At 41.7% G+C, this 14251-nt stretch overlaps 1 protein-coding gene across 2 annotated transcripts in view; it reads left to right on the forward strand.

Annotated features, from left to right (window-relative positions):
* Positions 1-1625: 1625 nt before the first annotated feature.
* CEP43 (centrosomal protein 43) overlaps positions 1626-14251 on the forward strand; it is a 45479-nt gene continuing 32853 nt past the window's right edge. For both annotated transcript variants that reach the window (XM_065401586.1, XM_065401587.1), the window contains exons 1-4: positions 1626-1709; positions 9189-9242; positions 11600-11654; positions 12588-12676. In XM_065401586.1, coding sequence (XP_065257658.1) covers positions 1626-1709; positions 9189-9242; positions 11600-11654; positions 12588-12676 — 282 coding nt within the window. The remainder of the gene's footprint in view (positions 1710-9188; positions 9243-11599; positions 11655-12587; positions 12677-14251) is intronic.

Below are 14251 nucleotides of genomic sequence, written 5' to 3' on the forward strand. Positions count from 1 at the left end.
ATCAAATTAAGATAAAAGCAATTTTAATTATCTGAATTTATGCTTTCAGTTTTCACACAGCAGAACCACCCATTATCCTAATTATTCTATACCAGAGGTTCTCAAACTGTGGTCCAGGTGGTCTGTGGATAGTTCTCTCTAATTAAGGTGCACACCTGGGTGGCTGCACACAAGAGAATGAAGGGCCACCCACCTAATTAGGTGCCTGGACCCTGGAGAAGACACACATGTAAGGTGAGCTGGCAGCCTTGGGGGGAATAGGGGGTAGGTAGGAAGGGGAAGTGGGGTGAGGGGAATTTAGGATATGCAAGGCTGTGGTGGCCAGAGAAAAAGGTGACTTTCCCCAGTTCCAGGGCTGTGGCTACCAGGGAGAGATGGCCCTCCTTTCCAGCTTCAGCTCTGTGGCGGGGGAGAGAAACCCCCTCCCTGCCCCAGCTTGGGGGCTGCCGCAGCAGGGGAAAGAGGGCACATCCATTGCATTAGAAAGGTAAGACTACTGATATTAAAATATGAGTTGTGTGCTTTAAAAGTTAAGGGTTTTTTAAAGGGTTTTTTTAAGGGTTTTACAAGTTAGTTAACAGTACAAACAACATTTGGAAAGTTCATTAAGTGGTCCATGGAGACCCTCAGCAATTTTTAAGTGGTCCACGGAAAAAAAAGTTTGAGAACCACTGTTCTACACCATTTTACTGTTATGAGTCAAACTCAGATGGTGATTTAAACTATGCAGCTGGTGTACATTGATCAGCAAAAAAGTGTGAAGTGATCAAGAAGCGCTCTTTGCATGCATTTAGCATCTAAGCTCCATTTCAGCAAGGTGCTTTAAGCATATGCTTAACTTTAAGCACAAAATTCAACCCTATTTGGAAAAGCACTTAAACACCTGGTTAATTTCGGGCACGTGCACAATTTCCCTGAATTTCCAGGGACGCTTAAGCCCCACTGATTTCCTTGAGGTCCATGGGGACTGTGCGTCCTTGAGCGCTTTGCTGAAGAGGGAGGGGATTACTCACGTGAGCCAAGGGAGGCCGCAGTTTCACTGGGGCCGGGGCGGGGCATTGGATAGGTGCCAGCCAGGGGAAATAATTCGCTGGGGGAGCGTTAAGCGTGAATAGCCTGGCCAGGAACGACCTGGTCCTGGCCCTTTGTCTTACCTCTTCCGTTATTCGCTGGTTTTCCAGCTGCACCCCGGCCCCGCGCTCTCCACCCACGGTTACCCCAATACCCCAGCACAGCAGGGACGATGTTGAGCCCATGACACCAGGCAGCCGCCGGGCCCGCCCCGCCCCTGAGCAGCTCTAGAGACCCAGCGACTCCCGCCTTCCCGGGCCGGCCGCCGCTCCCCAACCTAGGCCCCGCCCTTCCCTTTAAACCTCCCGCGCCCGCCAGCCAATCGCGGCGCTGCCTGTTAGCACCCGCACATTCCACGCGCCGGACCCGAGACAGGCACTGAGCAGCTCCAGTCCCAGCCCGTCGCCTCTTGGGTGGCTAGTAAGTCGGCACGGCCGCTTGCCCACTCCCCTCCCGCCTGCCCTGACGTTAGCGCCTCTTCTCTTCCCCGCGGCGAATCTGCGTGACCCGTCCCGCCGCTAACATAGTTTGGGCGGTTGTCAGGGAGAAACAAGATGGCGGCGGCGGAGGAGGACACGGAGCTGCGGGACCTGCTGGTGCAGACGCTGGAGAGCAGCGGGGTACTCAATAAAATCAAGGTATTGGCGGGGGAGGGGTTTGTCCCCTGGGGCGCGAGACACATGCGTGTGTTGGGCGGGGGGAGCGGGCGGAGCCAACTGCACTAACGGTACTAACCGCCACTCCGCCCGCCCCGCGTCATGAGGGGGAGGCGGGGCCGGGGACTCGGTTCGCTTCCTCCTGGGCCGCCCCTACCCCCGCTGGGAGCTGCTAGGCCCAACGCCGCCCCCGGGAGTCCGGGACGCGATCGCCGCACCTGCCTGGCCTACGGGGCCCGTGGGTTAGGCAGGAGCCGTGGCGAGCCTCTGCCCTGCGGGATGGCGCTAGGGGATCTTGCGCGCCCGGGGAGCGCCGCAGGCCTCGCCCCTGACCCACCCGGAGCGAAGAGCTCGTGAAACAAACGTTCCTGGGGGCGCGGGGGATCGGCCGGTCCGGGATCGCGCTGACCCGGCGCTGCGCTCGCTGCGTTGGGGGCGAGTTTGCTCCCCACGCTCGCGTGGCACCTCCGGGCCCAGGGCGCGCCTGGCAAAGCCCAAGGAAAGCAGCAGCTGGAGCGGGTCTGCCCGCTCCGAGCCCTTCGATGCTGCAAGCAGAGGCCGTCCAACGTCCCGGTTCAAATAGCGCCCCTTCTAAATGTACGTGGGCCTGACCCGTGTTGCCTTATTGATGGATGCGTGTATTGATTACCAATTGATCTTTTCGATTGTATTGGTTAAAAAAGAATCGATCTCCTGAGGGTTACAGCTGCAGGAATAGTATTAGGGCACGTCTTCACTACCCGCCGAATCGGTGGGTAGCAATCGATCTATTGGGGATCGACTTATCGCATCTAGTGAAGACGTGATAAAATCGATCCCCGATGGCTCTTCCGTCGAAGACGTGATAAAATCGATCCCCGATGGCTCTTCCGTCGACTCCGGAAATCCACCACGGCAAGAGGCGGAAGCGGAGTCGACGGCGCGGCAGCGGTCGACTCGCTGCCGTCCTCACAGCCAGGTAAGTCGACCTAAAATACGCCACTTCAGCTACGCTATTCACGTAACTGAAGTTGCGTATCTTAGGTCGACACCCCCCCCCCCCCCCCGTAGTGTAGACCTAGCCTTAGTATTAAGAGAGCTAGGTGCACGCAAGAAACACTAAGCAGATAAACAATCCCACAAATACTAAAATACAGTAGCAGATAAAAAGATAGTGCAACGGGTTCAGCTGTGTGACCAGCATCTCTCACATCTCCCAGTGGGAGTCCCTGGCGTGTCAGTCATTATTTGCCTCATCCTTATCATCACCCATGGTTGTCATCCTGGTGTCTTCCCATGCATTTCTTCCTTCCGCACACAGGCCGACCAACCCCTTTTATTCGGTGTCATGCTTGCACCCACTAAGGCTCATTCATATGCATAAGGGTTAGTGACTGCATGTTATAAACTGTGAGCCTTTCTTTGGTTGCTAACCCTTGGATTTCCTTTATATGAGGTTAACCACCTTGTTGGTTTCTTCTTGGGTCACATAATTTCTTTTAATTCTTTTGACATCCCCAGGTTGCAAATTGACATTCCCATTCAAAATAGACCTGTGAGGCTTCACAGAATGCCAAAAGGATGAATTCCTTGTTTGTTTCTGGGTATCTTTTATTCTTGGCTGCACCTGTGTGTCTGAATTGAGCTGGAGCCTTGCAAATCCTGAGGACAGCCTCACTGTTTGGGCCTGACTCCAATATGGTTAAGGCTTGTGCATGCTACAAGGGAGAGCCATGTGTAACTGGGTTTGGGATTGGCCTCATTGTAACTGAGCCCTTTGAATGGCTCATAGACTGAGCCTGTGTTCGCCAGGATACGAAGCTGTGGTTCTAGGGATTCCTGTCCAGACAAGAAGCTTAGACCAATACACCTCAATTGGGACTAGCATAGTAACCTATTGGATCATCCAGTCACTCTCCTAGTTGGTGTGTAAAATTAGCACCAAGGGATTTATTTGGGCAAATGTAAGGGGATTAGAAAAACCTGAAGTTGAAAAGTATATAATGACAGAGGGAAGTCACTAACTTTAAAGATCAACTTGGTTTGGTCAGGTATGTGTGTCACACTTCAAGTAAAACTGTGCAATTGAAACATTACTGTCCCATGTAGTTTGAAATAATTATGCTATTTTTTGCTTCCTTTCTTAAATTTCATTCATATATAGTGAGCACTTTTCATATATAAGACCATATGTAAATATAGTTGATTATAGTATAGTTACTACTAGTAGTTGCTAGTTCAATTTAATTTCTTATGTAAAACCTTCCTTTCTCTCTCTCTGTGTGTGTGTGTGTGTGTGTGTGTGTGTGTGTGTGTATCCTTGCATAAATTCTTCCGTTCTAATGTCCTGCAAATTGTAATTAGGCTTGGAAAGTTTTGATTTTTATCAATAAATGTTGGTAAACATTGATTTCGGCAACATAAACAAACAAAGAAATATTTTATCAATATTTGAAATTAACAATTAGGCAGAGTAAGAAAAATGCTGCTTGAGAACTTCTTAGAGTTTAATTTTAGGATGTTTACTTTATATGTTTTGACATGTGACGTTGACAATTTGTGTTTTAATGGTAATCTTTTTTATATCTTGATGTTTACTGTCGTTCTCTAATCACCCATAACTTCCTGCAACTGTGAAAATTAAATAGATAAAAACACTAAAAAATAAAGTTTAAAAATACACGTTGGATTTATGGGTCAAAATCATTTGAAAAAATTGGACTCTGCCAAGTCTATTTATAATGCAGAAACTCACAGTAACTGATAAGGTTAAATGAAGCTGGCCTTGGTTAAGATAAAAGTAGCGAGAGACTCTTAGAAGTTACATTACATCCTACTCCTCACATGGCCCCTGTGCCAAATGTAAATGGTTCCTGTAGCTTCTGCTGATAGCTTTTTTTTTTGCCAGTGGCTCCCCCTGATGCCATGCTTCGGCCAGGGCTTTGGAGCTGTGCTCCGGCTCTGCTCCAGCTCCAGGCAAAAACCTGCTGCTCCGGGCTCCGCTCCAAAGCCCTTCCCTGAAATTGACAGTTTTCATATCTTAAACACAGTATTCTAAATGGCCATGTAGTAGCAGCCATCTGGATGGGGGTAAGCACAGACTTTTGATAGGTAGTTGTGGTAATTTATGGGAGTTACGCTACTTCTATTGACCAATTTTGATAGGCATTTGCACTTCAAGTTGGTTTATATCATGCATAAGGAATTTTTCTTACAGCACATTAAATGTAATGATGCTCAACATATTGCTTGCTTGAGTATTGTGTACCTGTTAGTACTTTTTTTTTTTTTTTTTTTTTACTAATATCTACGTTGGGGAAAACAAGCTATGCTCTGATATTTCATATTTATACCTCAAAATTAAACAGTCTACTTTCCAAGGATGGGTGAGGGTAAAAGCTAGAAAGTAAGGCATAGAAGGATGTGTGTTCAATATCCTGTGGAGATCAGTAAGACCTACATGAGAGCAAACTATAAGAAGGGTATGTATGTGAGTCTGATGCAGATGAAGTAGAGAGAATGTGAACTTGTCATAAGAGACAAATGTGGAAGGACTCTAGTTAAAATAGAATATATTCAATAGAAGACGTATTGTAAAGGTGACCAACGATAAAACTGGGGAAAATATACAAGACCTATTTGGTTAGTTTTAGGCCTTCTACAGAGATTTGTGAAGGAATTTGTCCTGCAATAGTTTGTATGCGTTTGTAATAATAATAAATGTAGTTTGCTCGGTTTTGGCTTTTCTTTATATTAATATCTTGTGCATATTGGCATTTGTGTAAGTTATTTAACTTGACAATGCAAAATGTCTGTTACCTTTTAAAACAGTTTAGAGTAATGCTGGGCAGTTATTTTAGAAGTGTTATATTTTATTTACTAGTCTTTGAGCACAAGAGAATGAGTAAAACCTTAATTTGTACACTGGCCGATACTTAAACATGAATAATTGATATATTGGCCACTTGCAATTGATACACATTTCTTCTTTTGCTGATACACATTTTGCTGATACACACTTCTGAAATTGAAATATATAATATTAGTGTTCATAATCCATGAGCATGAAATTAGTTAATATTCAAAAACTACCCAGGTGTGTTTTCCTTCCTGTTACTTCATGTATTCTTGTGACATGTTTCTACAAAAGCCTGTTCTTCACATTCGTACTCTTATTACTTGTTTCCACTAAAATGGACTATGTGGTGTGTGCTGTACAAACGCAAAAGAAGACTTGGGCCCTGTTCCGAAGAGCTTGTGCTTTTTCTTTTCGTTTCTTTTCTTCTTTCAGGGAGACAGTCTTCATATGAAAAAGGAAGGCCTCTACTCTTTCCCTTCTCCCACCCCCATATCCTGCTTTACAACCACTATTTTCTGACTGGATGTGACTTGTTCAAAATCATTTTATGCTCCTTTAGTTGGGTGAAATGTCACTAGTGACATGGGGTTTGCAGCACTCGCAACACCTCTTGGTCATAGCAATAGAAGAGCAAGACTCTTTTGACAGCATAAAGCTAACAGCAGCCTTGATAAGTCAGTTTTATTAGTTCAGCCTAAAAACTATTTCTGTTGGGCAGTTATCAGGATTGCCACAACAGAGGGTTAAAAAAAGAATAAAATGATATTAATTGTTAAGATGGTATAAAGTTGATTCTTTATTTTAAAGAACTTATTAGTTTCCACAGTTCCTTCTGTCACAGTTCAGGGCAACTGCACCTATATTCCCCTCCATGGTCCATGAAGAGCACCCACTCGAGGACCCAGGCTAATCAGTCATGACCTCTCTTGGGTAGAGACCTGTGCGTCTCTCCCTCTTGACCAGGGTTTTTCCAGGGCTGCATGGTTTCCTGCCATAGTTTCCTGTGGTATCACTAGCAAGCCAGACTGCCCAAACAGGCCAGCATCTGCGCCTGTATTTCTCTTTGAAGGCTATAAATAGCTGTGATTGCCAGTAGTCACAAGTTACCACACAGCTCTTTCTAAGAAGCACACTTATTCTTAAGGCAGAAGCATTACAGAGAAAATATATTAAAAACAATAAAAGAATCTACACCCATGCTACCAAGCTTATCAAAGATCACTCCCCACCAAACACAAAAAGGACTCTGGTAGGAGTCAGTCCTTCAAACTCAACCAAGGGGTTTTTTTGTGGTTACAGTTTAGTAATAGCTTAAGCTAGCACACCCATGAATAAGTTGGTCTTTTCTTTATACAGCTTGAACTTTTGATCTTGAGACTCCAGGAACAGATAATCAGCAGACAGTGGTTGTCTCCTCACGGAGTAGTTTCAGAAGGCTGAGTTTTTGCATAACTGGAGGTGGGGAATTTGCATTCACTTCCCCCTGGAGATTTCACCAGGCAAACCACTTGACAACGTTTGTCCCAGAAGTCCATTCTTGTCTGGCACATTGTTCAATGTAGTTCATAACCCTTTGAAGTTCATAACCCTTCACAAGGTTCACATTCTGTCTCCCCTCTAGGAGAGTGGTTATGTACAGTCCTGGCCCAGACCATTTAAAACCGTGGACTCCAAATATACTTAAACTTAATAAGCTCTCCCAAGGATATTGCAGAAAAGATCATATCTGTCATACCATCCATTTATTATAAAGCACATTTTAAAATGTCTATTAATTACTAATTGCCTGTCATACTCAGCACATTTTGTACTATTTGGTCTCACAGGGTGTAATCTCCAGCCTTCCCATCCCTCTTACACGTATTGTTACAGAAGCACTTCACTTCAGGAGGACAGCTTATTCATTAAACTGGAATGACTGTCTAGGTACCATTATAAATAATGTTAACTATACTTTTAGCATTTTTTAGCTTCTTCGAAGTAAATGAGTATTTTTAAGAAATAATTGTTCATATTTTAAATTTAAAACTTGTGCGTGAGCTGATTTCAAGTGTTACCCACTCTACAAATAAAAAGAAGGGATCCCCTACTTTGTTAATGACATGAGAGCCAGATCTGCTTGTGGCACATGAACTAAATCACTATGATAGGATCTTAGCAGGGATACTTATTTGCATTGATGTAATGTAGATTTCTAATAGGACTGGGGGATCACTTCGTATGTGGCTCAGGAGGAGATGTCACCAGAGGCTAGGGTGACCAGATCGCAAGAGTGAAATATCAGGACACATTGGGCAAGCGGGGTGGGGGAGACGACAATAGACACAGGTGCACAGCCCCAACCAGAGCCATGAGAGGGGGGCACACAGTCCTAGGAAGCTGCAAGAGGAGTTGTACGGCACCTGCTGCAGCCTGCACCACAAGCCACAGGGCAGGACACCCAGCTCCAGCCCCCAGTAGAAACCACGGGGCCAGGGGCACAGGGCTCCGGCTCCAGCCCCCGGCTGAAGCTGCAGGACCGGGGCACAGGATCCTGGTTGCAAAGTCAGATCCAGTTACAGGGCAGGGAAGCGAAGGGTCCCAGTTCTAGCTCTGACTCCAGCCGCAGTCACAGAGGTGAGGCCTCCAGTCCTGCCTTCAGCCACTGACAGGTGAAGCAAACTACGTCACAGAGGTCTGGAATCAGTGAGTCTAAATTATAGACTTAGTCGTAATACATATTTAAACATACAGATTTATTTGTACACTAAACAAACCACAGGGGTAAAGGGCCAGGTTTTTTATTCAGTCAATAAATCAGCTTCCCAATTTGCATACCTCTCAGATATGCCAGAAGTCTAGTACTTCTTGGATGACTTTGCCCATAGTCATGACTTGCTTCTGGGCAATCACAAAGCTGTAGAAGTCCTTGCAACTCATCCTTAAATTCATTTTGACAAGGGTTTCACTCGCACCAAGTCTATGCTGCTTTGATTCTGGACATCAGTCCATGCACCTTCATGATTGAAAATACACACTCTGAGTATGCGTTGCTTACGGGTATACTGAGCACGTATGACACCAGCTTTGCCATGTTCAGGAATTCAGTGTTACTGTCCTTGTTTCTCAGCACTTGAGACCAGAGTTCCCCAACTGAATAGTTTCCAGGTTCCAACTTGGAGTTGATGTCTTTGATGATACAGTATTCATCATAGAGCTGATCAAGATCCACTGTTTTCTGAAGGTTTACAGCTGTCACGGCCGCAGACAGATCCTTGTATTCGAATATCCTATTAACTTTGATGTTCAAACACTGGGTATTGAACAAGTAGCCAGTTGTTGAAAAATCAAACCATTTCTCCAAATATAGGATCGACACATCGTAAAATTTCATGAAGTCTTTCTGGAGACATGTAGCAGTGACAGGCAGCATCTCAGTTAATGCATTTTCAACTTTGGAGCCAAAGAATTTGTAATTTTTCCGTTGCTGAAGTTTAATTCTCAGAGTATTCATTATGGCATACACTTCACATGCTGTCATACTCTCATTTTCCAATCAGAGCACAGTATCATTGAATATTATATTCGAATTGTGGGGAGAAAATAGTGACTGCAAAAATATGGTTTCTTTTTTAATTTGGTAGGCAGAACTACGAGCAGCTGTATTTTTGGCACTTGAAGAGCAAGAAAAAGTAGAGGTAAGGAGATAAAATAATGTAATTTCTACTTCAGCTTTCAGTAAATGCTTAATGCAATAAAAAGTACAAAAATGCAAATAAAAAGTTCGTTTTTTGTCACGTTGCCAAAAGTATGTTGATAATCTTAAATTCTTACTGATTTCAGTGGTAACAGGATCAGGCTTTAAATATGACAACAGAAATACCAAGATTTTACTCAAAATTTTCTAGTTTTTTAGATGTTTGGGTCACAACAGTGACACACAGTGTTTGGAGTTTTTCTTAAAAACTCCATTCACAGAAAAATATAAACTGTCTCTTTTCTATTTTTTACTTTTTATAAGATCTGGTTAGATTCATAACATCTCATTTACAATTGGTTAGCTCTCTTGGGTAAATATTGATCTTGGCTAGTTTTCAAATAGCATGTTATCCAGTTGTCCAGAATGACTCTAAAGAGGATAGGAAAGAGACAAGGTGAATGAGGTAATGTTTTATTGGACCAGATTTTGTTGCTGGAAGAGACAAGCTTTTGAGCTTCACAGGTCCCTGAAGAAGAGCTCTTGTCTCTTCCACCAGCGGAAGTTAGTTCAATAAAAGATATTAGCTCACCCACCTTATCTCTGTGTCATCCTGGGACCAACACGGCTGCAACAACACTACAAACATCTAAAAAAGATACTCCAGTCCATCAAGTGTGTTCATAAATTCTTTTAAAATGCTTCTTATTTACCCGATCAATATCATATCTGATCATAATAGACTTCTGAAATGTAAAAGATGGAAATACTTTCAAAAAGCACATTATGAAAAATTAATTAATGCATGCAGTTGCCAAGAGTACTTCTGCATTTTTTAAAAAACATTCTGAAGGATTTACTCATGTATAAGCTTACATTTAAAATTAGAGCCTCTGAATTCTAAATATAAAGTTTTAAGAAAACTTATTTCTCATTTGCAAATTTCTGTGCTTTTTGTGCTTCTGGTGACTCTGCAGCAATAGTTAACACAGACAAAGGCTGGCCCTGGAGATGTACAGACATCATTATTAGACTGATTCATGAACAGTGATATTTTGGTATGCTGGTGATCTTGGTTTAGAATTTGTCATTATCTAAATTGTATAGTGATTTTTCAAACCAAAAACTGCATGTCAATTTCTTCTTGATTTTAAAATGTAAGTTAAATAGAACAGATCTAGTAGGGGGAAATTAGCACTTAGACACTTGCAGGAAGGTATTGCAAAAAATAGAAAATAAAATTATTGTTTAGTAATCCCATGTTAACTAATAGTTTAGTCCATATTTTGCCTGAAGAATCTGCAAATTCTATTTTAAAAAACAGAGCGAGTGCAAAATAGTAGGGCTGTCAAGCAATTTAAAAAACTAATCGCGTGATTAATCATACTGTTAAACAACAATAGACGTTCGTATGCCCCTTCATGATATCTGGCACGGAGATACCTTGCAATGCTGGTTACAAAAGTCCCATGCGAATGCCTGGTCTCACTTTCTGTTGACATTGTAAATAGGAAGAGGGCAGCATTCTCTCCTGTAAATGTAAACAAACTTGTTTGTCTGAGTGACTGGCTGAATAAGAAATTGGGCTGAGTGCACTTGTAGGCTCTAAAGTTTTACATTGTTTTATTTTTTTGTACATAATTCTACGTTTGTAAGTTCAACTTTCATGATAGAGATTGCACTACAGCACTTGTATGAGGTGAATTGAAAAATACTGTTTCTTTTGTCACTTTTACAGTGCAAATATTTGTAATAAAAATAATATAAAGTGATCAGTGTACACTTTGTATTCTGTGCTGTAATTGAAATCAATATATTTGAAAATGTAGGAAAAAATTCAAAAATATTTAATAAATTTCAATTGGTATTCTATTGTTTAACAGTGCGATTAAAACTGATTAATCACGATTAACTTTTTTTTGAGTTAATGGGGTGAGTTAACTGATTAAGCGACAGCCCGACAAAATAAAATTGGCAAACTTCTATTTTTCAGTACTTGTTTTGCTCAAACTGCTAAACTTGTAATTTATTTAACTGTATGGAAAAACATAACAATCTGTAACCTGCTGAGACTATTCCTACCTATAATAATGTTTCTGTAGCCAAACTATAATCCCCTGGGGGATTATAACAGAAATATCAAGACAGCCTTAATTATGGCCATCTAAATGTGCTGCTTTACTAATTACTACTAGTACACTTAGTCTAAAAGTACATTTTATTTGGTAAAATAGATTATTTAAGCTGTTTATTATACTAGTGAGGCCTGTATGCCCAAAACTCTTGATGAGGTGTTAAATTTCTTTGCAGTACAGGGAAATCCTTATTAATTGTCCTTGATTTTTCATCTTTCAACAGAACAAAACACCCCTGGTAAATGAAAGCTTGAAAAAGTTTCTAAGTACAAAAGATGGTAAGCTTCCCTGTTCATTAACTTATACACTCCTCAGATATTGACAAATATTTTGAAGAAAATGAAGGTAAATCCATTTGCTCTTGTTTTTGCAATATGATCCTGATGTTGGTCATAAACGGATTTGCAGTAAAGATAGAAGCCTATCCTGCTCCTATTAGATAAATATCAAAACTACCATTGCACATGCTGAAGTCAAGATTGAGTCCAGAGTTTTTAAAACTAATACACCCCTACCTCGATATAACGCCACCCGATATAACACGAATTTGGATATAACGCAGTAAAGCAGTGCTTCGGGGGGGCGGGGCTGTGCACTCCGGTGGATCAAAGCAAGTTCAATATAATGCGGTTTCATCTATAACGCGGTAAGATTTTTTGGCTCCCGAGGACAGCGTTCTATCGAGGTAGAAGTGTATTCTGTTATTGCCATAGTCTCAGTTGAGAGGACTGATTTCTGTAGGTATTTGAATTAATTGTCGAGGAAATTTTTTCCCATTGTTTTGTCATTTGTTGATTTACAATAATTCAATCGAGCCTTTTTAGCGCAGCAGAAACAGCAACCTGAAGCTGTAATACGAAAATAGATTGTAGAGCTACAGCATTAAAAGTGTGTGTGGGACAGACACCAAGATTAAGATGTCTTTGAGCTAGATTTTTATTTTATTTTTTTTATTTTATTTTTTTAAAAGATTAAATGGGGCATGAATTTTAGAAGGAGCTTTGAGTTTTGCTCCAGCAGTTTTGGTTTAATTTAAATGTCTTCCTTATTTGGACTGAGAATTAGGTAGTTAAATACCTAAACCAGACCTGCAGAATTATGGGTGGGACAGAGGAGACCAGATTGAGGATCTCTTAAAAATCAGGTCCTTAATATAAGAGCATTTAATTCTGTTTGATGTACCAAATTTTTTTTTTCCATTTTCTTTTTAGGTCGCTTGGTTGCTGGTCTTGTTGCAGAATTTCTTCAGTTTTTCAATCTTGACTTTACATTGGCTGTTTTTCAGCCTGAATCAAGCACAGTAAGGAAGATATTGTTTTTAATCATATGCTAACTTGACTGTTAGACTCTGAAATGAACAAATGCAGAAGCTTTATTGGATTTGGTTTTGATCTATACCTGTTACTCAAATTTATATGCTAAATATCAGCTGTACATGCATCCCTACACTAACCCAAGCCATAGACTGTCACAAGTACAGAAAAAGGATGCTTATAGGTTGGTGTTTTTTTTGTCCCCCCCCCCCCCCCCCAAAGTTGACTCTGCTAAAAGTATATGTGCTTCATCAATTCTTTTCTACCTCGGTCATTTTAAAATAAATTAGTTTTGTCTGTGGAGCTATCTGTGCTCATAACAGTCAGGGATTCTATTAATCGAATAGTGACATTCCTTTGGCCTGTGTGCCAAATTTTACGTCTCTATCAATGCAGCAATACTGAATTGAGAGTAAAATAACTCACTGTATAATGCCAGAAAGTGGTTGTGCTGTAAGAGAAACTGGAGGAAAAACAAGTGATTGTATGCAAGTGAGCCAAACAACACAATAAGCAACAAGGTTACCTGCTTGGGGTGTTGGCCTACAATTCTGTTACAAGAGGAGGAGACTAAAAATGGCTCTTTTTGTTTGTTTGTTTGTTTGTTTGACTCATAGACTCATAGACTTTAAGGTCAGAAGGGACCAATATGATCATCTAGTCTGACCTCCCGCATGATGCAGGCCACAAAAGCTGACCCACCCACTCCTGGAATAATTCTCTCCCTTTTCTCAGCTGTTGAAGTCCCCAAATCATGATTTGAAGACTTCAAGTCGCAGAGAATCCTCCAGCCAGCGACCCCTGCCCCATGCTGCGGAGGAAGGCGAAAAATCTCCAGGGCCTTTGCCAATCTATCCTGGAGGAAAATTCCTTCCCGACCCCAAATATGGTGATCAGCAGAACCCCGAGCATGCGGGCAAGATTCTCCAGCCAGACCCGCATTGACCATTGATACTAATTACCTGCGATGGCACGTTATTGACCTATTGACTAAAATCATGTTATCCCATCAAACCATCCCCTCCATAAACTTATCAAGCTTAATCTTAAAGCCAGAGAGATCTTTCGCCCCCACCGTCTCCCTTGGAAGGCTGTTCCAGAACTTCATCCCTCTGACGGTTAGAAACCGTCGTCTAATTTCAAGCCTAAACTTCCCGACGGCCAGTTTATATCCATTCGTTCTCGTGTCCACATTAGTACTGAGCTGAAATAATTCCTCTCCCTCCCTGGTATTTATCCCTTTGATATATTTAAAGAGAGCAATCATATCCCCTCTCAGCCTTCTTTTGGTTAGGCTAGAGTTTGTTTTGTTTTTGTTTTGTTTTGTTTTTTTGTTAAAGTAGTACTATATTTAATTATGTCTTCTAAACACTTTTTCAATTATAAAATACTTATATATGACATGGATTATTTCTAATTGAAAATATTTTTCATCTCTTTTAAAACAAACGTTTATTCCTTCACAAAGTTTTTATTCTTATTGATCACTTTTCAGTTTCGTTTTCTAGAATCGTTGCTAAACTAGTTATTTAAGCTTGAATTTGAGCAAGAATGAATTTTTT

The sequence above is a fragment of the Emys orbicularis genome, chromosome 3 (assembly GCF_028017835.1).
Source record: "Emys orbicularis isolate rEmyOrb1 chromosome 3, rEmyOrb1.hap1, whole genome shotgun sequence".
Taxonomy (NCBI): Eukaryota; Metazoa; Chordata; order Testudines; family Emydidae; genus Emys; species Emys orbicularis.